General features: G+C 36.1%; 1 protein-coding gene across 7 annotated transcripts in view; it reads left to right on the forward strand.

The window, feature by feature from the left end:
• Nucleotides 1-24,783, forward strand: part of SGCG (sarcoglycan gamma) — a 138,857-nt gene that overhangs the window by 58,077 nt on the left and 55,997 nt on the right. For 2 of the 7 annotated variants that reach the window (XM_037375754.1, XM_037375755.1), the window contains 2 exons: nucleotides 10,907-11,033; nucleotides 11,446-11,643. In XM_037375754.1, the coding sequence (XP_037231651.1) occupies nucleotides 11,449-11,643 (195 nt within the window). In that variant the 5' untranslated portion in view covers nucleotides 10,907-11,033; nucleotides 11,446-11,448. The remainder of the gene's footprint in view (nucleotides 1-10,906; nucleotides 11,034-11,445; nucleotides 11,644-24,783) is intronic. The other 5 variants (XM_037375752.1, XM_037375758.1, XM_037375756.1 and 2 more) reach the window with 4 other exon arrangements.

Consider the following 24,783-nt stretch of genomic DNA (forward strand, 5'->3'; position numbering starts at 1 on the left):
AGGGTATTTATTATTGTGGAATTTTTTAAGAGTCGATTTTTTAAGTGTTATGAACAATAAATTGATCCATGATTTATTGTTCAGGCATATATTTGAGGTTTTGATTACAGAAAACAGGCTTATTAGCACTACCAAGAAAGATTTTTTTAAACAATAGCATCTTCTGCATTCATATCTCATTCTTATTTCCCTTCATTCTTATTTCTGCTCACACGTGAGAAAAAGGAATGAAAAAGGAATAGATAATCATCCCCTTGTGATTCATTCTAGTATTTGGAAGGCACTGCTAAGGTGCACAACTGTACAGTTCTTATCAGCTAAAATAATAAATGTATGTGAAATACTGTGTTTAACTTTCAGGCCTCAATTTGTGGAGCCAGTATTCCTGAGGTAGCAACTAAGTGGCGGCTTCTCTGTGCTTCAGGCATCCCTTCCCAGCATGAGCAATGAGAGTTGCCTTTTCCTCTTACCCTGCAAGTTGTGTCGCACTGTCCTCAGACCATCCTTCCTTTTTCTTCAGCAGAATTCTTAATTCTTTAATTCTTGACTTGTTCATCACTATCATTAGGGGAGGGGTGAAAATGCACCAAGTCAGGGAGCAAGGTATGAAAGTTGTGGTAGTGGAATTGACAGTCTATAACCATTTGCGTGGCTTCTGAACGCATTATATGTAACCACCCTAGACTTGAAAATCTGGAAGCAATTTCAAGCTTGGGAGTTCACTGGAGTTACACTTTCGGTTAAGTTGTTGCTGGACCCTGAGCCAGAGAGCTTTTTAGGATCTGTGCTTTACTATTATTCTGAATTTGACTCCCATTGTCTCAGTAGACTACACTAGGGTTCCTTGGGTTTCTCCCATCCTGAGATTACATCCTTTAAGACAAGAATTCTTAATTTCAGTTTTCTAAGACTGCTCCAGATGACATCTAGCCTGACTTTCTTGCAGGTGGGTGAACTATAAGCAGTATTTCCCTAAAATATTATTAAAAGGAGCCATGTAGTAGCAAACAACTTGCAAAAGAGCATAGATCTCTGGAAGCTGCACAGGTGGAGAATTCCTGACTGGGAGCTAATGCCAGTGTAAAACACGTTCTGTAGCTGGGAAGTGAACACTTGTAGATCCCTCGTTTCCTCCTCCATTTAAAAGTAAGTGAGAGTTATATTAAGGAGTCCTGCAAGGCTTAACACATGTTACTGATACCAGTGTCCCCACTGTAATGTTTCTGCATGCTTAAATATTATTGAGAGCTGGAATGATTCAATCTCATCCCAGCCCAATTTTCAAGACAATAGAAGCACCTTAAATTAAAATAGTTCTTTATTAGGAGGGGACAAAGAAAGAGGAGAGTGTCAGGGAAAAGTTCTACATGTGTTATCTTGGCTGATTCATTAGTTTTTTCTAAACTTAATTTCCTAGACAGGCAGCTACTAGGGTCAGTGTTCGAAGAAATGAGTTGCATCCCAGCAAAAAGACAACTTGGGAAAGAATATAATCAAATACGGTAGTTAAACTAGGCACCATCCTGGGATAGAAAACAAACTTCATTACTACAGTCCTGAAGTTGGGGGACGGGGAAAGTGGGGAAGGAAAAAAAGTTTAGGAGAATGAAGGCCATGTGGAATATAATTCAGGTTGGTATACTAAACTGGAAATCACCATTTTCTCATCTGCGTCTATGTTAGTAACATCTAAGTAGAATGAAACTTCCTGCAGGTCCAGGTAATGTACTATATTTTTATGCTGGAAGCAGAACTTCTCATTAAGCATAGAATCTTAGTCAAGTGAATAGGAATAAAATATCCCTCTGTGACTGTAACAGAACCACATTTTAAACTCTGTTTTATACATAGCTGGCTAATTTATCTTTTTTCCTTCCTTTCTTACCAAATCTGGCTACTGCAGCTGGATTTCAGATCTGCAGGAGCCATATATTTAGAATTTTAACAAAGATGGGAGAAAGCAGCTCATTTCTTCACTCTGAATGTAGTTACAGCACCAGTAATTCCAGCACTAGGCAAAGCCGGGGAAGCTATATCAGAAGTAGTTGCACCTGCTGTTCGGGTTTGACTGATAGGTAGAAGAGGGCAGCAGTATTTTTTGCAAAATTGATGATTCAGTCAAGTAGACCCCAAGAGAGGATGCCAGCCTGCAACCTTGAAACTGAGGGGATTAAAGCTACTGAGAGTCTAGAAAACTAAACTAGCAAAGAGGTTCTGAAGGCAAAGCTTAGACTGAGTGGGTAAGTGAAGACCAGGAATCCTCCATGGTAGCAATCTTTGAAACGCTTTTGCTACCACATGCAAGACCATGTGGAAAGAAAAGGGTACATGAGTAAGGAAAGGGATTCAAATTCATTAGGAGTTGGGAATATTTTTGAACTGGAGGGAACTATTAATATGAGTGTCATCTTCATTTTAACCAAAATGGGACCATGCACCTAATAACTTTGAAAAGATTAGAGCTTTTTAAACTTGAGGTTGAGGGAAAGCTGAATAGTGCAGAGGAGCACATTTTGAATGATATGAAGAGGGAAGTCATAGAAAACATGCATCCTCAGCTACAGGATAAAAAAGAACCTGGCAGTAGGATATGATGAACGAACAGTCTTACTTAAATTGAAGGTAGAAGACTGAGAAATACAGGAAATTTATACATGTTTCTATAGCCTCAAAATAGGAAAATTAAAATGGTTAGACTTAAGGAAGCTAAGAAACTAAATGAACCTGAATAGTCATGTTGAAAACATAACAGATGGAAAACAGTCAGTGGGTAACACCAAGTTAAAAACATACAGGAAAGATGGAATAGGACATACATACAAGTGGTGCCATGTGTTAACAGAAGTTTACTGTAAAGACAGATTGATATAGCAGTGGTATCAACAACTCAGCAGTTATATCAACATGCTCATGGACTGGAATGTGCAATCTAAACAGAAGAATAATAATATTAACAGTATAAATATGATTGATAATATTAAAGTCATTGTTTGTCAGTATGGTTTGCCAATGACCTGATCAGGGTGATTACAATGACTGTGACTTGCTGTAGTAGGTGAGAAACACTTTGAGAGGAAATTGTATTTTTTTCTTTTAACTTTGTAGTATAAATGTCATAATTAGGTCCAAAATTCAGACCACATTTTTAGATCCCATAAATGACTGGTTTTGGGAGCAGTTTCACAGGAAGCAGAGTCATTTCCTGACAATTGTGAGCAGTGCACAAGGTCTCTTTCATTTTGTTGTCAAGGAGTGTATTGTAACATCGGCCACGTTGATGCTAGAATAAAAATCTTTGATGGCGTAATGAGAGACAAATAATCTTAGTCATTGTTTGTAACTTTAAAAGGGCACTATTAAAAGGGAAGCAGCCTGTGAAAAGGAAACAATTTTTTGCATGTGACTATTTCAAAATACCTTATCAGATTTTCAGCATAAATACATATTTAAAAGCTATGGCTAAACCAGTATATCTAAAAAGCAGGGCAAGAGAAGTTATTAGAAGCAGGAAGGTATTAATAAAAAAATGTTAGTTTTATCAAACGGGGTAAAAATGATCAAAACTCACAAGAGGCTAAATGTAGCAACCGGTAGAAAAGTCCAAGCAGTATTTAAGAGCTTGAGAAAGAATGTAAATATTTTTTTCAAGTTGCATGTAAGCCTGCCACAGATAGTGTAGACAATCAGAGTTTAGCAGGACTATTCAGAGACACTAAGGCTATTGAAGAAGATAAATTCCTGTGATTTACGGTTACACCTTTTTGTCTAACAAGCAACCAATTCTGGTATCAAAGTTAACCTTGCTTTGAACAGGGAATAGGACTAGATGATCTCCAGAGGTCCCTTCCAGCTTTCAGGTTTTGTGATTGTATGATTCTTTTCTGGGAAAACTGTTACATGATGAATCAAAGACTACGTCTCATCACTTCATGAACAACTGAACGCAGTAACACCATTGTTCCATAACGAATTCCTGTCTTCTGTTGTACTGTAGATGACAAGAAGGTAGATTAAGCAGTCCCTAGTTTGTTTGTTTGTATTAGTTGAAAGCTTTGAGCATTTAAGTGATTCATAAGTAATTTAATTCATACCTAGCTTAATTATAAACATTTTGTTAAATGCACAATTAAAGAAAATGGGGGATCTAGCAGAATGAATCTATTCTGGCTTCTGGTGCACATGTAAATACTTTTAAATCAAGGGAAGAGAAAGCAAGAGAAACCTCACAGCCAGAAGAGCCTGCAATTGCTCTGATATTGATTGCACTACATTATGCATCTTCCATTTTCCTGGTGTACTTGTTGTCCTTTATATAATCACTGAAGTGATCTTGACACCATTATTGGATCTCAGTCTTTCATTGGTAGGTGAAAACAATGGCTGTATGGACTTCTCTTTTCTCTCTTCTGAAAGACTTATTTCTAAAATCTCTAACAGCAATGAGAGCTCCACAAGGTCTAGCCAGTAGCCTTGTGCATGGGATACTTTTCTAGATGTTGGGGTGTCACCCACACCACCATCCAATCACTTCTACATCAGTTATTCTAAGTTCTTTGTTTTCTTGAGAAGAATTTTGTTGTCTACCAGGACAGAGTGACATATATGTTAGAAATCTCAGGACAGTAAGTAATTACGAGATTTTAATTTTTACTCCCCCATTACAGTACCCAAGGTCATTCAAGGAAACTTAGCTCTAATGGTGACTGAATTTCAGAGACAGAAGATTCACTTTTTTTTTTTTTTAGTTAAATCATTCTACATGAAAGACATGGGAATTCTCATAGCAGAAACTAGCTACTTATTAAAATGTTAGTAAAGCATGCAAAAATTAAAAATTACAAAAAAGTCTGTCTAGTATTTTTGCCTGACCTTTTGATTCTAAAGGAAGTACCACAAAAATTACTTTTTCTGATTCAATAAATATTTTGGGAGTTTGTTAAAGGAAGAAAAAAAAGTTGAAAATGAAAACAGCTTTAAAACATTTTTACTGTAAATGAATTCACAAGTACACATATATTAGATAATCATTTTTAATATTGCACTTCATCGTATGTTGTCAGTGACTACCTGTCAGCTATTGCAGTGGTACTTAAAATATGCAAAGCTGTTAATTGTGACCGTGTCATAGTTATTATGTAAATTTGCACTGCAGGGTATGCAAACAGTTAACTAGGCCATATGAATTTCTTTGCCAGTTTCCACAAATTATGCTGCAGGGATCCAGCTTTTTTGAGCTGATGACACAATTCAGACTGCAATATACTAAATAACACACAGATCTCAGCAAAGCAGGGTTAGGCATGATTAAATACAATATGTTGGAATGAGGAAGGGTTGAAAGGAATTAGAAAATTTTCATCTAGTCATGAAAGTTTGAGGTTTTCCTGCTTTTCTGATTTGTCTTGAAAGCTTTTCCATATGGATTCCAAAAGTTTCCCTTCTTTTTTCTTTCTTTGAACAACACATTTGCCACAGCTGTTCTTCCTCTGTCAGGAAAATACTGCAGCTGCCCCTACTTCTGTTTGTTAATTGGTGGGCTATTTCTGTCCTCTGCAAAGGCAGAGCTGTGTGTGCCTGAATGCCACTAAAGTGTGAAGTCTTAATGTACTTCTGATGTTCATACCATAATAACCATCTAGCCCAATGTATTGTATAGAAACATTAATGAGCATAATGTTCCATGAAGCTACTCTGTGCAGATCATAGAATTAGTTCTTACTTGCCTGAGTTGACAGGTTGTTTTATTTCAGTTTGTTTATAGTGGCACAAGAATTTAGTTTAAATGGTTGAAATAGTCTTTCTACTGAACTGTTTCAGTTTAGCACTATCACCTCTTTCATCCCCACACATACTGTGAATTTTCTTTCTTGCATGTGAATGAATAGACTTCATGTAAAGAAGGAAGAGTAGAAGCACTGAGGACTGAAGTTCCCTTTCTAACAAACATATACAGTATGACCACACGATGCAAATTTCTTCAAACTTCACCAGTTCTTCTTAACTCTGATTTAAAAAAAGGTTCTCTTGAATGCTAAGCTTTTTGTCGCTTTGCTGAAAATCCCAACAGTTAGAAACAGTCCAAAAATATAAATTGCTAATAATTTTATGGCTATTAATGGATTTCTAATTGGTTATTAACCAACTAAGTAGTCTTATATTTAAATCATGCTTTCTAATAATTTTTTTATTATTAGTTACTTTACAGTATGACAAACTACTTCAGTAGTACAGTTCTGAACTGTGCATTAAGGATAATTTTATTTATATTCAAGAAAATAGCATGGCCATTTATGAACAAAACAGTGAAAACATGTTTTTACAATTGAAATAAAATGAGAGTACTTACTGTAATTGTAATAGTATTCTGTCTTCAGCAATTCCTACAGATAAATAATTTCTGAAAATAATGCGATTAACAAGCTTCCTATTCAGGCTTGCTTTCCCAAGCAGGCTTACTGATAAGTTTGCAAATTCCTTCTTCAAAACACAGCTGTCTTAATATTCCAGAGCTATCAGAATGGCTTTTTGAACTTGATATCTAAACTAACCCAATCCAGCAGTAACATTATTAATGGACTTTTTTCAATATCTAGGTATTAATATAAAAGTCGCCTGACCTCTGAATCATGGTAATCAGAGAGGCCAGTTGTCACAGCACTCTCAAAACTAGCCAGCTACAAGAAGGCTTTTACCACCCCATACCAGTTTAACTTCAATAAGTAGTTCCCGTGCCTTGCCCCAGCACGGCCACCAATCCCCCACAAGGTTTCAGAAGTTCATCTGCTGTCCATGCTGTTTTTTCATCCTCTTCAGGCCAGTCCACCCTGCTTCTCATCTCTACTGCATCCGTATTCTTTCTTCTCGAGGCTCATCTTCCAGCCAGCCTCTCCTCATCTGGGCACCCTTCTTCTCTCTGCTTCTCTTGGGGCCTCTCCTACATCCAGGGCACTCTCTCTCCTCCCTTTGCTTCTTCCAAGACTCTCTTCATCCCATACTCCTGTTCATACACTCCTTAGACCTATTTAACTACTTAGCAGGAACCAGCCACAGCTAAACCCTATCCACGTCAGCCAACCCACCACCCCTGAAGCCAGCCCACAGCTGTATATTATCAATGTTAATTAACCTGCCTTCATTCCTCTACAATTCCTCTACAGCCAGTCTCCAGGTCTTGCATGGGAAAAGGTGGAATAGATACAAGGAAATGTTGTCGTGGCTATGTATTTTTAGAGGGCAGCTTTATTAACACAATGTAGAGAACATACAGCTCTTTCATCAGCAGCTCATATGTATATTCCTATAGACATGTATTTCATGCATTACATGCAACACTTTAACATGTTACACCTGAACACAGGAGAAAATCTCATGTGGTCAAAGTAACTGCAGTGTACAAGTAATTCACAAGTTATAACCATCATTTAAAATCTGTGACAAATCTTTGGCAGCTAATTAGTATTAAGTATCTGTTTTAAGTCAGCAAGTGGACAAGAATTGGATAAAAACAGATCCCAGTAAAACAGACGATGATAATTGGAAAATACTTTAAAATAGCAAACTACCATAATAGACCTCGAGCCCATGAATTATGGCCACATATACAAAAATACGTAAGGAATGTGCAAATAGTTGACCTTAATCTTATTTGACTTCTGATTGTGTGGGCCCTTGAGTAGGAATACTAAGAAATTACACTTCCGATTAATAGAAGATTTTTTTACGGTATTGTTGACCTGATGCAAATAATACATGTTTTCAAGGCCCATTTGCATGACATCAGAATTTTGATTCTGAAACTAAATTGACATTTTATCTGCACTATAGGTTGCCAGGATGATTCTTATTCTTTGTAGTCCATCACTCTCTGCTGCCTCCATGTAAGAGAGTATAAGGATAACAGTTAGTGAAGTCATTGTTCATTCTGCAAACTTCTGGCTTCTCCCACTAACTTGTGTACACCCAGGTGTTCAGGTAACCACTTCCTTCTTAGTGTCTGCTTAGTATGCTCCTACACTACCAACTTACGGTTTCATGATTATTCCAGTCACATTTTTCATCATAGTATTAAGTATCTGTTGTTTCCATTCTAAGAGTGTCTCTTGAACTCTGGGCGACTTCACCAGCCAACCATGAGATCTGCCTGTCTAAGGCTTTGCTTTCATCCCAGCTTCCTAAAACAACCCAAACCTATAAAAGACTTTCTCTCTTGACTTCTCCAGACAGGTCTGAGCTCGTTCTCCTATGTGATTTCAGCTCATGAACACGTAAGTTAGTAATATGGGAAGCTGATTCTTCCAGAAGAAACAGTCCAATAGCACCAATTCTTAAAGCATTTCCCCTGTAATTACTTGGTACTGGGCCACTAATTCTCTTTAAAAATAATGAAATATTATATTAAGTAGAAAAATTTAATCCTTTTCAAAGCAGTCAGTTCTCTAGGCTAGCATTACCCATTTGCTAGGACCAGAGCAATTTTTGGCAGGATTAGTAATGCTCGGGAAAAGCAGAACTGTTTTCTGCCAGGAAAAAAGAATCTGTGCAAGGAACAATGCTGTGCTGGGAGAAGATCTCCCCTGTGGAATTTGTGAAGGGCTGAAAACAATCACAAGACTCATAGGCTTTTTGGTGAAATGCATAATGGATTTTGACCTTGCCTCATTAAACAGCAGTACATAATACATTATGTGGAAAACCCTCAACTCCTACAATAAACGTTTGACTACAGGGTAAAAATGGAACAGAGGAGAAGAGGAGTCAAAAGAATCCTATCTTCCTGTTAAATTACATGCTTCTGGAAATTATTCTGGTTGGAATTAGTTTGACCAAATGCTTATGTCTAAAACATGTAGATATGTACATAAAAAAAAGTCATCCCAGGCTCTTTATTTTTCTTTTTATGGAGAGAAGTTAAACACGTCTCAGGTGCCGTTCACTAGGTGTCTGAAATATCCATCTGAAATAAGTCAGATAAATAATTCCCAGCAGGGTGGGTTTATCTCCATTGACCATAAAGAGAGTCCAGGTTGGCCGGCTCAAATATTGAAGGCTAAATTTTAGGTATCTAACATTGTAAGATGAATCCCAGCCTCAGAGACCACTGTGATGAGGCTGACATAAAAACATGAAGATCTGAGAATTAATTTACTCTTTATCAATGGTGTTTCTGCTGTGAAATTTGCCTTGAAGATGTAGCAAACAGCAACCCAAGGAACAGGCAGAAGCAGTCTGTCTTGTGAAAGGGGCTTCTGTTACTACAGAAATTTCTGTAGCTGTCATCTATCTTGTTTCTTATTATACTGACACCTAACAAGTATGTGTAATGAAGGAAACAGTAAGAAACTCAGAGGATACCCTATAGTAGGGTATTAAGTAGTTATACTGTATCTGAGCAAGAACTGTACTGGTTGTTTCTCAAAGTGGATCTGTTGGTGTTGCCAGATAACAGTTAACTGCATCCTATCCTGTAAGTTAGTGTTCAGAGAAATCTTTGTGGAAGTATGGGTGAAGGTTTTCGTAAGCATTTTATGAAACCCATTGTATGTGTAAATGTGCCAATTAGTCTTACTTGGCAGAGAATGTTAAAATAGGTTTAAAATAAAGGGAAACTTCTGCATGAGCGATATGGTTTGTTATACAATGATTAGCAGGAAAACAGCAAAAAAGTAGTAGCGGCTCACATATAAATGTGATCCTATAATCAGTACCAGGTGCTTGAGTAATACACAGAACTGAAAAATGCAATCTGATAGTTTTAAACAAGCATAGTTCATGTGGTGAATATTAAGAAACATCTTGTAAATCTACAATGTTTTGCAGTGATGTTATTTCAGAATCTGATTCTCAACTAATAAATCATTATGCTATTTTCAATATTTTCAGCAGATAAAAAGATTTATATATACAGTATCATGAGCAACTGAGACTGAGCGCAGCAAAAATTATTTAGAATATTTTCCCATAATGCTGTAGTACAGTTACGTTATGAACTGCTGATGATCATCTCATTTTTAATGTAAATAAACAACAAATCAAAAGCTTTTTGAAAGTGCAGAAATAATATGACTACTATATATATGCAAAGAGATAATGCTTGAACTTCTTTTTGATTGTAAACTTTTCTTTCATTCTTTGTCTTGTAGTTCAATAAGAAGCTACAGAAACAAAAAAATGCATTTTTCTAAAGATGAGGGTTAGAACTGAGAGCCCCAAGCTTGCTACAGACACAGGATAGCTCTGCAGGAGACCTGAGAAGATCTTCAATGACGTAGAGTAATTAATCAGCTAGGCAAAGATGTAATATGATCACGTTTTGAAAGTTGTGTGAGCAGAGCACAGTAATCTCATTCCCAGGAGTAAATTTGGAATTGAGAGGAGACCTTGGTTGAAACTTGTCTGAAGGCACTGTCATTTGGGAACATTATACTGTAGGAAAGTTGACCAGTTTTTGATGTAAGATGCCTGTGGATATACTTAGCTCATGGGAAGTGCCTGAACTTAAAATAAGAATTTTCCTTTTGACATCCTCTTGTGTTTGTTTTGGTTTGGTTTATATTGGTGGAAATGAGACAGATGTTGCCCACTGTTGTTCTAGGTAAGCTGCTGAGATTTTATTTGTTTGGCTGAAATTTTAAGCTTTAATGAATGGTTTGAGTTGTTGGTTATCTCTGTGCTGTAAAGGTGGAAGTTAGTGAATACCTTCACATTTTAAGGAAGTGCAATCTCATAAGATTTCTTTAAATTCAAAGAATGCTTCTTTAAGAACAATAACATAAAGTGAAAGAAGTTGTTTAAACCCAATAAGTAATGTTTTTATTGCTAATATATCTTTAAATGTGAATATCTGATAAATTGAGAAATCATTATTTCCTTTACGTTATTAAGAACCATTTCATTTCTTTATATACAGATTCTGAAGCTTAACATATTTTGGCATTCCAGTGATACACAGTTAAGTTTTGCAACACAAAGAATGCATTTTATTACTGAATTGAGGAAAGAATATATAGAAGTGTTTTTAAACCTGTGCTCACAAGGTACTGTTATCACTTGTAACTATTTTTACAGTAAAATAAAATTGTTCTATGAGCCACAGATGATGATACGATCCTATGAAATATTTTGTGATGGTAGAATTAGAATATTATGAAAAATGGGAAGAAAGTATTGCCATTCTATATAGGATAAAATAAATTTAAGCCTCCTAAAAATGGCAATTGATGCAGTCCATATATTAAAACATCACATCGTGTGTACCAAAAAGTAAGATGTAAATGTAATTTGAAAGGGAAATGATGAAAATGCTATCCAGGTAAAACTTCATAAAAGTTTCTAGTTTCTAGTAACTTGCTGTTAGAATTATATCTTCATATTTTCTTTGGGGTTTTATATAAATATTTATAATTTACCTTGAACAACTAAGCAGCCTCTTTTTTTTTCTTTACATAGCAGATGGTACGTGAACAATACACTACAACAACGCCAGGCACTAGCCTAGAGAGGCCAAAGAATGAATATGTCTACAAAATTGGAATTTATGGATGGAGAAAGCGTTGCCTCTACTTGTTTGTTCTCCTTCTGCTTATCATCCTGGTTGTGAATTTTTCTTTGACAATTTGGATTCTTAAAGTGATGTGGTTTTCCCCAGTAAGTGTCCTCTTTAGTTTTCCATTTTTTTGTATGTTCTCTTCTATTCCCAGCCTCACCCCTTGTTTTTGTATATACATCAGGTTCTCTGTGCGCAATAGGTGGTTCTTTTTTCTTCCTTCTCAACTGTAATTTGTACTTCGATTGAAAGTATATTCTCTTTGAACATACTTCCTGATCTGTATCTCTGTATTGGTAATAATCTTTGAAATACTGAGGTTGTTGATACGTTATATTAAGGTGAATTCTAACCATCCTAAGAGAATGTATTTTCCTGTTGTCTCAGTGTCTGTTTAGTTTATATTTTATATGTGTGTTTGCTGTAACTTTTATCTCAACCAGAATTCCTTAGTGTTGAAAGATTGCTAGCAGTCGCTGTTTTTTCTTAGCTTCCTTCTCCTTTTTATCAGCATCTAAAATGTAACAATTTATTTGCCCAATTAATTACAGCTCAGAGGTAATTATTACTACTTCATGCTTGAGGCTAAGCAGCTATATTTTTCAGGAATAAATTTAATAACTTTCCACTGTCATATATATTTTAATATTTATAATGTAATTTTGCATGTAGTAGATTAAAAGGTAGCTTTCAGATGTCTGCAAGATGTAGCTTTAGTCAGAATGCAATAAAATGCATCAATGAATATTGAAGTTAAGCTAATTTGCTCCTAACATGCAGTCGTGATACACAGAAGATTTGAATAGACTTGTTACAAGAAAAAAAAAAAAAAAGTAAATTCCTACAGCGCTGCCCCTGCTACTGGAGAAAATGTTAAAGGTCCCATTATCTATCATTGTTACACCTCTGTGACTAAGTGAAGGCCATTTTATCTTCGTAGAAGCATGTCTATACTCTACTTTCTCTTACTATAAAGTAAGTAGGTTAATTTTTAAGTCCTACTTACTACTATAGTTGCTAGTGCTTGATTTCCCATCAAATTTCTTCCCCCACATAAATTCTTTTCAGCACTGTTACTGTCATACAGATTACAATGCAGAACATCTTCGATCACATACAATTTTTCTGTTATGCAGTTCACATGGAAGATGTGCACTTAGTGACTGCACATCATGAATCACAGAGAAGATGAATAACTTAAAAATTGTTTTCTGTGTGGCTCAGGCTTTTATTTTTAAGGAGTTTTTAAAATTATTTTCTGTTGGTCTGGTTTCTTTGTACGAAACTAGGTGTTTCTTCTCTAGTATCAGTCTGTTAGTCAGGACTAACAAAAATAGTTTCAGAAACTTCACTTCTAGGAACTCCTGTCTCCTACTAGTTATCTGTGAGGCACCAAATGCCTTGATCTGCTGAGGAACAGTGTCCTTCCGCCTTGGCAAGAAGAGCAGTGAAATAACAGCTCGAGTAGTGCAGGCTTTCATTCTTTCACAGAGTGGACTATGAATGCCATGATTATAAGACTTGTCCTAATTCTCTGTTAAAAAATCGGTATTCATGACATACCCAGTTAAATAGTGACTTCAATGTAATGCCTTCACTTATTTGGGATAATCTGAGGGAAATATCTATATTTCAGCTAATTATCAGCTATAAGAACATTTGTGCAAAGTACACGTGTATGTCACAGTCCTCACCAGAAGTATGTATGAGGTCATTAAGAACGGAGAACTTTTTTTTCTGGGTATTGTTATAATGGAGTATATCTGTCAAGACAAGAAGTAACTCTTGAAGGTGTGAGAAGTATCATACAGAAAAGCCCTGCTACCCTCTTCAGAAAAAAAAGAAAGAATATAGATGTTAATTGCATGCTTGAAGTCTGGAAGTATAATTGAAGCATCACAGTCCTTTCCTGTGTCTAAGGAAATATGATTTGTAAAGAACATGTGTAACACATACAAATTACCAACACTATCATCAGGTCCTTTTCCTGATGGAATTAAGCATTTATCCCTCCAAGTTTTTGGTTAATGTTTCAAAAAGAGAGTTAACAATATATTCACAGAAATAGATTTTTATGGTTCTGGTGTTCCAAGCTGGAGAAGTTTTTGCTGTCTAGTCAGTTGATTCTTATATATCCTACTTATCCAATTAAACATGCCCATTATTGGGAAGAATAGAAAAGTAATGGTGAAATATTATCTTATGCAGTCACCAGTTATCTGGCAAATATTAGTCTGTCAGCTGTGATAACACTTTATATTTATTATGCGTTCAAGGTATATTATGTAGAGGTTATACTACTTACCATGTTTAATATTAATAATAGATACTGTATTTTTAGCTAAAACTTTAAAAGTATTCAGATTCAGTTTTTTAAAAATACATTAAAATGTTATCCTTGTTAACAATATTAGAATATTAATAGCTAATAAAATAGTATTTCTCTGTAGAATATTACAAGAAACAAGTTGTATTACTAAGGCTGATAAACATATTCAGAAAAACATGATAAACGTTTTTAAAGTTATTTTTATAGTACATTTCTGAAGAGAGTTTGTGCCCGAAGAAAGCTTTAAATATAACATGATGGTAGTATGTAGTTCTATTAGGAAAACAGTTTTGCAGTATAGTGCACAGGGGTGCTGATGCTTTAGTGATTGATTGGCATAGTTCTATAGCACAGCCCTTTCATGAGCCCACTCAAAGTTGACAGAATTGTTATTTAGATATCAAAGTTACTGTTATATGATAAAAACTACTTCCTTTTTCTGGAAGGCATCCTTAAATCTTTCATTAAATAATAACTTGCGGTATAGAAAAATCACATGCTATGTCTATTCATAGTTGCAGATTAAAATAATAATGAAATTATGAACAGAGCCTCAACAAGCTCTGGCATGGAATGAATCCATGCACACATCTCCTGTCTCAATCCCAAAAACCAGACAGTGTGACAAATGCAAACAAGCTAAGCCGATAAAGGAGAACGTGAACTAGACATAGATATGCTGCAAGATTAATAAATTTTAATCTCCTTGTAGAAATTTGGAAGAATGATGAAAGATGGAGACTTTTCTAAACTCCATTGTTTGAGAGGTCTTCAGTATTAAACGAACATGACTAAACTGGACAGAATTTAATTTCATTTCATAAAATCTAGATTAAAGGGGAGCAACCTGAACAGAGAATATATTCCTTTTCTCGTACTGTTCCAGTTACATAATGTATGAGCATCCCCAAGGTGTGCAAATTGATTTACAGGGATCAGATATATCTCATTCTTTTTTTCTCTCCCAGAGTTCCAGTGGACAGGGTCTCAAGTTTTTTGGGGATGTGAGAGAAGAACACTGTGAATTCATTATATTCAGCTGTTTTAGGGGAGACTGATTCGAACATATTATATCAAATATAATATAAAAAAATCATCAGCTTGGTGAATAAGGTGAAACAGAGTAATACTAGAATTAGTTTTGCACGAAAATTAGAAATTTTGAAAAAGACCCTGGAGATTGGGTTTAATGTGTTACCCTCCTCTACACGGAGGCCAGTAATAAGTGTTGCAGGGGTCTGTCCTGGGACTGATCCTTTTTAACAACTTTATCAATGACTTAGAAGAGATGGCAGAATGCTTGCCCACTACATTTGCGGATGATACCAGTCTGGGGGTACTGTTTAATACTTTCAAGACTCAGGCTGACACTCAGAGAAGCCTAGACAGGCTGGAGGTATGGTCCAACCTTATGAAATTCAAGAGGGACAAATGCAAAGTCCTGCTTGTGGAGAGGAAGAGCCCCTGGCGCCAGCACAGGCTGATTCTGCCTGGCCTGGGGCAGCTCTTTGGAGAAGGCCCTGGGGGCCGGTGGGCAGCAAGCTGAGCATGAGCCAGCAGTGAACCTGGCAGCAACGAAGGCCAAAAGTTTCCTGGGCTGTATGAACAGGGGCAGAGGCAAAGACTCCAGGAAGTTATTATCTCCCTTTACACAGCACTCATTAGACATGCATATAATACAGCCTCCAGTTTTGAGCTTCCCAACAGAAGAGAAATATTGATGCACTTTAATATCATTTTTGCTTTTAAGATTTGTTTTGTGGTTGGCCATCTGATGTTGCCAAGACAGAATTTCTTTTTTTTCTCTAAATAATATTACACCACTGATTTCCTCTGAAAAACTCATTGCTAATCTGTTTTACGCTTCTGACAAAGACAAGATAAATGCTTCACCGGAAAAAATATATTCCTCTTTTACCCTGTTGTCTTAATTGATTAAAATGACTGCGTAATTTTAAAATCGTCCACTGACTCTAATTAGCTTGTAACATTTTAATTTCAAGGCCATCAGCTATATTAGACTAGACACTATCATATGAGATGAAAGTTCATCCTCCTAGACACTATCAGATCCTGAAATATTTAACTAGAGGAATACTGAATATATTGAACGCAAGAATACTCCTTACTCTCATTGTTCTTTTCCAGATCCTTATTGTGATATAGACTATAGAATTGGGCAATTCTCAGTCTTTCTAGTTGAAACTGTCTTGATTTACATGGAAAAACTGATTTTGTATTGGACTGGATATAACACATGCTTTAGCTGTCAGACGTTTACTGTACCCACCTTGGAGACAGAAGTTTCTCTTGTAGCTTCTGCTCTAATTAATATTTAATAAATTTATATGAAGCAGAAAAAAACCTACTAGAGAGTAAAAGATTCCCAACATCAAATGTACTATAGTCGGTTGGTTAGGGCATGGAACTCTGGGAGAAGATATAAAGTCAGATTTTCTCAGTGAAAGGAGGAATTTTAATCCGGGAGTACAACAACCCACTTGAGCCCTGCAGCCACTTGTTCTTAAGTAAAAGGACATGAGTACCTCTTCATATGGCCCCTCTTTTTCCTTGTAGGCTTTATTTGTAAAATGGTCCCTTATGAGATTTTGATTGTGTTCATGTCCAATGGTGATCAGATAGTTTAACTTCGGAAATGTTAGTATTCCTAGATCTGTTGGACAAGTGAACAGGACGTTTGAAAATCTGTATTTTGGAATTCTTAAATTATTTAAGTGTCTCCGTAACTAATTACCCAACATATAAAGTCCATATTGGCATGACTCTAGATGGCTGCATGACTGGCAAAAAATTTGGAAAAGTTGGACAATGTTGAGCTAATCTGTATAACAATGTTTTATACAACAGTGAGCATCTGAAAGCTTTGTAGAGATTAGCTGGTCAGTAGGAGGCATTAACAAGGTATTTGGCTTCTCAGTTTGTTACATAACTGATACAATTTCACTACTATAATCTTTTGCTTGCATTGCTGCCTCAGTGATTTCTGATGTGTTTTTTTTTTCTTTTTACATTTTTACTTTTCCATTATCTTTATATTCCTTAGAGAAAACTAAGTTCATGAGACTGATTTCACATTTTCTCCTGAATATAACGGTCTTTAGCTGTTCTACCCTGCTATTAGATAGAGAACTAGTACTCACCTGGTCAGAACTTTGCCCATAATACTGATCCATTGTGTCGACATTGTAATCAGTGAAGCCCTGGACCAAAATTTTTAGATCACTGTTGAATTTTATAGATTGTCATGCCAGTACTTTAAAACTGAGGTGTGAAAAAAGCACCTGATCAGATGATTACCATTTCTGATGCACTAGCAAATCGTGTTCAGAAAGCCCACATTAATTCAGTTATGATATAATTTAGGTTATGCTACATTATCATAATGCCAGGAACAGTTTTAGCCTCTGATGGAGAAACCCATGTTTCCATGGGTTTTTGTGGATGCCACAGCTATCACAATCTCCTGGAATGAGATAGGTCAAGGCAATTGTGCAGTATCTCATGTTGATGATAGTCATAAAACAAGAGTGTTCCCCAGAATACGTAGTGTCCTTTCTGCAGTGTGGTTTTTGCCATGTAGCGCAAGTTCTGCTCTGACAAAAATTTTAAACACAGTGTGAGTAAAAGAGGCAGACAGGTCTTTGTAGTTTTAGATGCACTGTCAGTCAAACGTGATTCAAATCTGCACTCATTCCCATGTTCTCCTGCCATCTGCGTTAAACCTTGCTTGGGTTTGAGTCACTAACATGAGGAGAGTCAAGCCCTAATACTAAGCCTTGGAACAACCTGTGGATCACCTTATCGTGACAGGAATTAATTTGGTATATGGAGGGCCAAGCACAAAATGTCCAATCCACCAATGCATATTCTAAGTGTAGTTCTTCCTAAGAACAGGCCAAATGTTTACCCTGCTCTCATGCCTGCACTTCAGCTGGGCTAAAAGACATAGACATTGAGAATTGGAAGGTGTGTGCATATTTAGGCTAGAGTATGGTCTTTACTTGCAGTTTCTCTTTTTATGCACACATATTTCTGGCACCAGAATAGATAGGACAATTGCTACAGTTAGACAAACATACAGGATTTTCCAAATATTATTCACAGGTATTTTCTTCTTTTGGCATGAGTGCTCTACTGATATATCTGTTCCCAGAAACTTTTTATCACAGACATACCACTCTGCTAATCTTCTTGGGTTCTCATGGGCAATTAATAATGAATACAGCAAAAGTATTAAAAATTCTTTTAAAATATTTTTCAAAGTCTTCTATAAAGCAATATCAATTTATTTACATTTAACTGTATGACAAAAATGTTGAAAAGCTAACTATATATAATATATATACATTAGTTGGCTGACAATGATACTGATCTTGATCTAAATATATATATTTTGAAAAAAACCAACTGATTATAATCAAATACTTGCGTGAACAACTATTTAAGCACTTAGAAATTCAGGCATCAAAGGTGGAGGTAATTAAGGAAATATGAAAAATACAAAACTAGGAATGTGATTAATTAAGAAAGCACAATTTTAACTGAAAATCAAGTAACACTTTCTGACACTGAGACTTACTAGACTGTGTGATAGCATGCCTTATTAAATTGGAGATGCCCAATCATTTGGAACATTTAAAACCAGACCAGACAGCAATAAAAATGTGTGGTAAAAAACCCTCATTCACGGCAAGAGTTCTCCTTCACTGCAAAGACATACACTAATGAACTTGTACAGCCTTTCCATGCGTTTTATGATTAACAGTGCTCCATGGAATTAGTTGCCATTTTGAGAATGTTACATTTTTTAATACTGAAATTAAATGAAATATTTATTTAATTATTCACAAATTCTCATCCTAATTTTTAATAAAATGTTTTCATATCAGAACACCAATATTCCATAGTTTCTACTCTGAATAATCCTGAACAGCTGTATTTTGCTATCTCTCCAATACATTAAATATAATTTGCCTTCAACCAGGCCACAGTCATTCCCATTTTCTCTGTCAGGTGGTGAATATTTAAATATTTTATGGAAGGAGTAGTTTTTGAAAGATATTGAAATACTTACTGCAGAAAAGCTGTTATCAAAGAAAGTAAGATTTCTCAGTACTGTGATATATACTTAGGTACATATAAAAATGTATTTTATTAAAGCATTTTATTAATCTGAATTATATTATGAATCAAATGTGGAAGAGTGTGGAAGAGCACTTGTTTAAATAAAAAAATGTTGGTTTTGGTATAATTTGTAATCTTGATAAAGAGTTTTCAAAGATGTGAGTACAGTGAGATTCTAGTGTACATGCAGGTGTAAGGTCTGTGGACAGATGAGTTCATGAGGGCTTGACTGCAGGTTTTGATTCTGCTTTGCTAGTTTTAAGTTGTATGGGAAAACTTAATGAAGCTGCTTTTGGCAAACACTCTGCCAAAGGAAAAACAGATGTTCTGATCTTATGGTCTGATGTACCTTCTTTTCTGAGCTCAGACACAATCAGTAACATTCAACTGCACATTTCCTTGGGTTTTTGGCATGTATTTTTGCTCCCAGGAGCAAGCAGAGCTGTTCTAATGTAGGAAATAGTAGTGATGAATGATAGAGCTGGTGAAATTTACAGTTTGTGTGGTTCAGGAATGACCTGGAAAACGTCTGTGTCCATGAAACAGTCTGATTTTTCTAGTGCTATTAGCTATATTCTATTCTATATTCATAGAAGAGGTTAAATCTCCATAAAGACTTTTAATGTGTCTTCAAATTATCATTTACTCAGCAATATTATTACAGAAATTCACATATTGAGTGAAAAATTACTGTAACATTTCTTAGAATAACATAGGTTGACACAGATTGAGGTTGAGCACACTGATGACAACAAATAACATTTGCAAAATGTGGGACCTGAAGGCTTCTTTCCCAGTGCCTGGATCCAAGTGCATACCTGATTGCACCTTGCCTGCGTGTGAGCTCCAACCTTGATCTCAGGCGCCTGAGTGCTTACAAGAGTGATGTGTGCAGGCCCTCTTCTGCTCAAAATCCACTCTCCCAAAGAGGTGCTGATACAGTGATGGGGGACATGCTGTGGCATGCACTTACTCTGCCATTTAGTACCCAAAGTCAAGCCCAGCCTACTGAATCAACCATAAGATGAAGAAAATGAAAACTTGGATCTAATTCCTATTTCTGTGTTCCATATACAAATAATTGCATATGCATTCATGTATGAAATCCAGACATCTGATCAGAAACATTCACTATGCAGAGTTCCTGAACTGCCGTTTTTCCATGTGCAACTTTTGGGACGTGTCAGTTTTGAGACTGACACTGAAATGACCTAAGCCTGCCAAGCTTCGGTAAATCAGTCAGACAGGAAAGTAACCGCTGTTCGGAAATGGTGGCTCCCTAAGACATACATTTGGTTAAACCCTTTGTATGTCATGTTCTAGTTCGTGTATTGTCTGTCATGTTAGTACTTGCAGCTAATGAATACCTTCTATGTGTTTCTGCAATGTCTAGCACAATAGGGCCTCCATCCAGATTGGGACCTGTGAGCACGACAAGACTAGGAAAGGACAATAAATCCTATGTAATAAGCAGTTTCCCATTAAACAGATATGTTCTCCTAAAATGTACAGATCTGCCTGCCAGAGAATTTCAGGAGTATTCATATTGAATTATACCTTTGGAGTTCTGCTGGTTTTTTGATTCTCTCTTTTACCTCACACAGAAACTGTTTCCATACAGGTTTTCCATAGTGGACCAGTATGTAGAAGGCAGGGTCAGAACCAGCTGTATAGTTCTTCAGAAGAACCATTCGATAGCCTATGGCTAAGCCATACACCAGTTTTGTTTCCCTTGGTGTGAATTAACAAGAAAATCCAATGGTTTCTATGATTCTCTGCAGGTCTTTGAAGACTTTCAGATACGTAACAAAGATCTTACTAATAGCCTTACTACTGTTTTTACAAATCCCCAAGCCTGTAAATTCTAGAAGCACATGACCACTCCTACAATTTCTTCCATTCCTTTTTATCTAGCACATGTTTTCCCATTGTGTTTAAGAAACGTACCTGCCCTGTCCACAGAAATAAATGTGAAGTCCTTACATTCTTGTTTCCTCAAAGGCTTTCCACAGTTCTCTATCAGGTCTTCACACATTTACTTCCTTAATGACCTGAAACCTCCATCACCTGTTTTGTTGATTCATTTTTTGTTCTAATAGTTGACCTACTTCCTTTTTAGGGAGCATGCAGGTGCCATCTCCGTATATAACGTGTGTACATATTACAATGGTCTCATATATTCTCAAGCACTTCTTTTTTGGCTTTTAAAATGTCTTTTGGTTAAAAGCCTTGTCTGTACCTTCAAGTCTGCTCAGACAGAACGATTATGAGAAGTCGTGTTTGTCCACACTTAAATTGCCTTATATTTAGGTGCACCGACTGCTGCTACTAAACTTTTCCAAATATACATTTCTGTATACATAAAGCTGTGGGGAAAATGTAGTTGAATGAAGTGTAATAATAATTAAGCAATACAGAATGAAAATGTAATTGATTTAAAACTCCTCATTATCTGTGCTGGGAAATACATGAATTTCCTAAAACTTTCTCCTTGCTTTTTATGTTGAAATATTTATTTCATGAGTGAAAAACAGGGTTTTATTTAAAAAAAAAATTTCATCTTCAACCAAATAAAAAATCTGAAAATATATGATCAGGTCCTAACTATGGAGTAGGGTATGGATTGGAAATTGTCAATTCTATATGTAATCCAACAGGAACTGCAAAAAGCTCTCACCCTTTCCAACTTTATATTTCATTTCCTTGTCATTGCTGTTATTTTTTGTGTACGTTGTAAAATTAATTTATACAAATACATGGTAAGCTACCATTTTATTGATGCATAGCATATATTTATGCCATTATTTTAAAGCTGGTATTATTTTCAGTGCTGGAGTAGAGCTTGCTGTGATACAGTATAGGGAAAATTCAACAGATTTGTTTTACATTTTGCTTGATGAGATTTACAAAAATGCATTTATCAATAATGTCACCAGAGAAACATATTAGATTATTATATTTTTATGTATAAAATCTGTTCCTACTAAATTTTTGTACCATGAATCAAAAAGTGGCCATGATGGCCTTTAGCAAAGATGACCAAAACTCTGCTCGTAAACTTTAATTTATCAGTTATACTAAGATGAGGGGAAGTCTGGGTAATTCAAAATTAAGTTGGATTGTTAATGGAGATGATCTGTTTTTAATTGTAATATACTGCAGTGGCTGCCATTTTGTATGATATTTTAAAATGAATGTGAATGATAATTGCAAGACAAAACATAAGGTAAATTATTTAATTAATTAATTTCACACAGAGCTAGCTGGAGGCATCTTCAACAGTGCTTTGTGATGAATGCAATATCTCTTTGTCCTTCTTCCATCTCACATTTTTATCATCTTGACTATTTAGACAGCAAATTCTGTCAGGGTGGAGATGCTTGTCACTGTGTGCTTACACAAGGCATAGAGCACTGAGACCATAAGATGAAACATCCCCTCGTACAAATGATAGGATTTACAATATTGAATCAATGCGTAGTCTGTGTAATCATATACACCGTGCAAATATCCCTGATTCCACAGAGGAATTCAAAAAATAAAGATCATGCGATGTTTGTTCTGAAGAAAATCCTCTTGACAACCTTTACAAATCAAAGGAAAAGATTTAATTCCATTTCCTTAGCTAAGTTGCATAATTACAAATGTTAATACAATAAAATGAATTAGCCAACTTATGAAAACTCAATTCCTGAATAAATACATGTAGCAGTGGGAGTATTGGTCTATTTTTTTAATGTTGAGTAAATCAGTCACAGGAGATGTAACGCCAGATGTAATGGCATTTTTATTAGCTGAGTATTATCCAGCTTTGAAATGTCTGTAGGAACAGACGGAATTTGGTCCTCACTGAACAAGGAAGTGAAGCTGGAACCGAATCTGTTTTGAGAAGCCATTTTATCCTCTTGAGTAATACCTGTTGTAATTAATACCTTTCTTTACTTAAGAAAGTCTGTTATTGTATATATCAGGACAAGGAGGACCTGAAAATATCTTGACAGTATGCTTCTTAAATATTAATCCTGTTTTATGAAAGGAATCTTATCAAAACTAAGTAAATGTCAACTATGTGATGAATTTGCATCTTTCATTTCCTCAAATAAATACTGAGTTCAAAGTGGCCATCTACTTTTCTAGATCATGGAATATTACCTACCCTCTTTCTACCCGTATCTGTAAAGAATGTTTTAGTCTGTATCCAGCTCTAAGCCAGGTGAAACTAACTTCTGTTCCAGGAGTGCTTGCTGTTGCTAAGGGCTCTGACTTGACCCATGTCTTTGACAGAAAAGACTACACTGTCACCTAAGAAGAGGAGTCGGATAACCTTCTCTGTCTGAGCCCAGGAAATAGAGTCCTTGCAACAGAAAACGAGATGAGGCATCAGTAATGTTATTATTATACCAAGCACGTACTTAGCTCCAAAATAGATATTGTAAGTCAAACAGAGAGTTTCATCAGATTCATTACCAATCCTGTTTTGCTGATTGCTTTTTAACAATCTCTACCCACAGACCTATTATCTCAATGAAACAGTACACTCTTGTTTGCAAAGCAAGTTCTCCAAATAGTAATTGCTGCAAGAAGTACTGCAGTGAAAGCTGGATCTATAAAGCCATTAATTGAACTAGCTTTGGGGCACAACAAATGATGTCTTGGTCTGAACTTGCCAAGGTCTTTCCCTGGGCTGGCCTAGAAGTAGGATGTAAGTATCCTGTAAGTAAGAAAAGGCGTTACCTGAATGGAAAGGCTGCACCCTCTCTAGTCTGAAGTTAATATCGTTATCAGTTCCAATCAGCAACTACAGCATGTGTGGATTTTTAATATTTGGAAAATTTGAATATTCAAGGAGCAGATACTACAAATTAAACATGCTGTTAACTCCTGAGAGAGGAGCCACTTGATTTGAATTGAGTGTGTGTTAAAGCTAGTGTTTGAATCAACTTGGAGATCTTTTTGTTGTAACCATGGGAATATATGGATATGCCTATCTTTCCAGTATTTGATCTCTACCCAGAAGAGGAAAATAGACATCTTCCTGTGCAGCTATTAGCTGATACATAGACCAGAAGTTTGATTTCTGTTGTCCAGAGGAGTCTGAGGACTGCAGTTGAAGTGAAGTCAGAAGGTGCAGCAATAGTGATGATATGATATGAAATTATACGAAATTATAAGAAATTATATGAAATTATATGAAGAGTGGTTGACCCAATATAGTCAGCCCCCATGTGTTTCAGTTTCTATATTGACAGGAAAACGTAAGTTACAGTTACTGGTTGAATTGAGGTGACTAGAAATACTATTTGTAAACAGAATGAATGTTCCTCATGCCTCATCCTTGTTTTTAAAGCCACATGCCTACAGCAGCAGACCTCTACATTATTATATTGGCTTGGGAAATAAGTCCCAAAAATATTATCTGATGCTGTTTTGACTCCATAATCCATAGACAGCATGATGCTCAACTACCTGAGGGCAAGTTGCTGTGAGTGCAAAAGCCCTAGAGCTACATCTTCTTTCCACACCTAGTAGTCCTACGGCACTGTGCATCTCCTTCCACGTGACTTTCATGGTCATGAGCCAGTGCAGCAGGTCCCACTATAACAACAGGTGAAAGAGGGAAAGTTCTTGCATCCTGTTTTAACAAGACAGGCCTTTAGCACTAGCCATACCGATGCTGTTAAACTTGCTTTTATCCAGTCATTTCTCCCTTTTCTTTGACACAGATATTCATAGCCAGAAGAAGGTGGCCATACCACCAGAGCCATCA

Source organism: Falco rusticolus, chromosome 2, assembly GCF_015220075.1.
Source record: "Falco rusticolus isolate bFalRus1 chromosome 2, bFalRus1.pri, whole genome shotgun sequence".
Taxonomy (NCBI): Eukaryota; Metazoa; Chordata; class Aves; order Falconiformes; family Falconidae; genus Falco; species Falco rusticolus.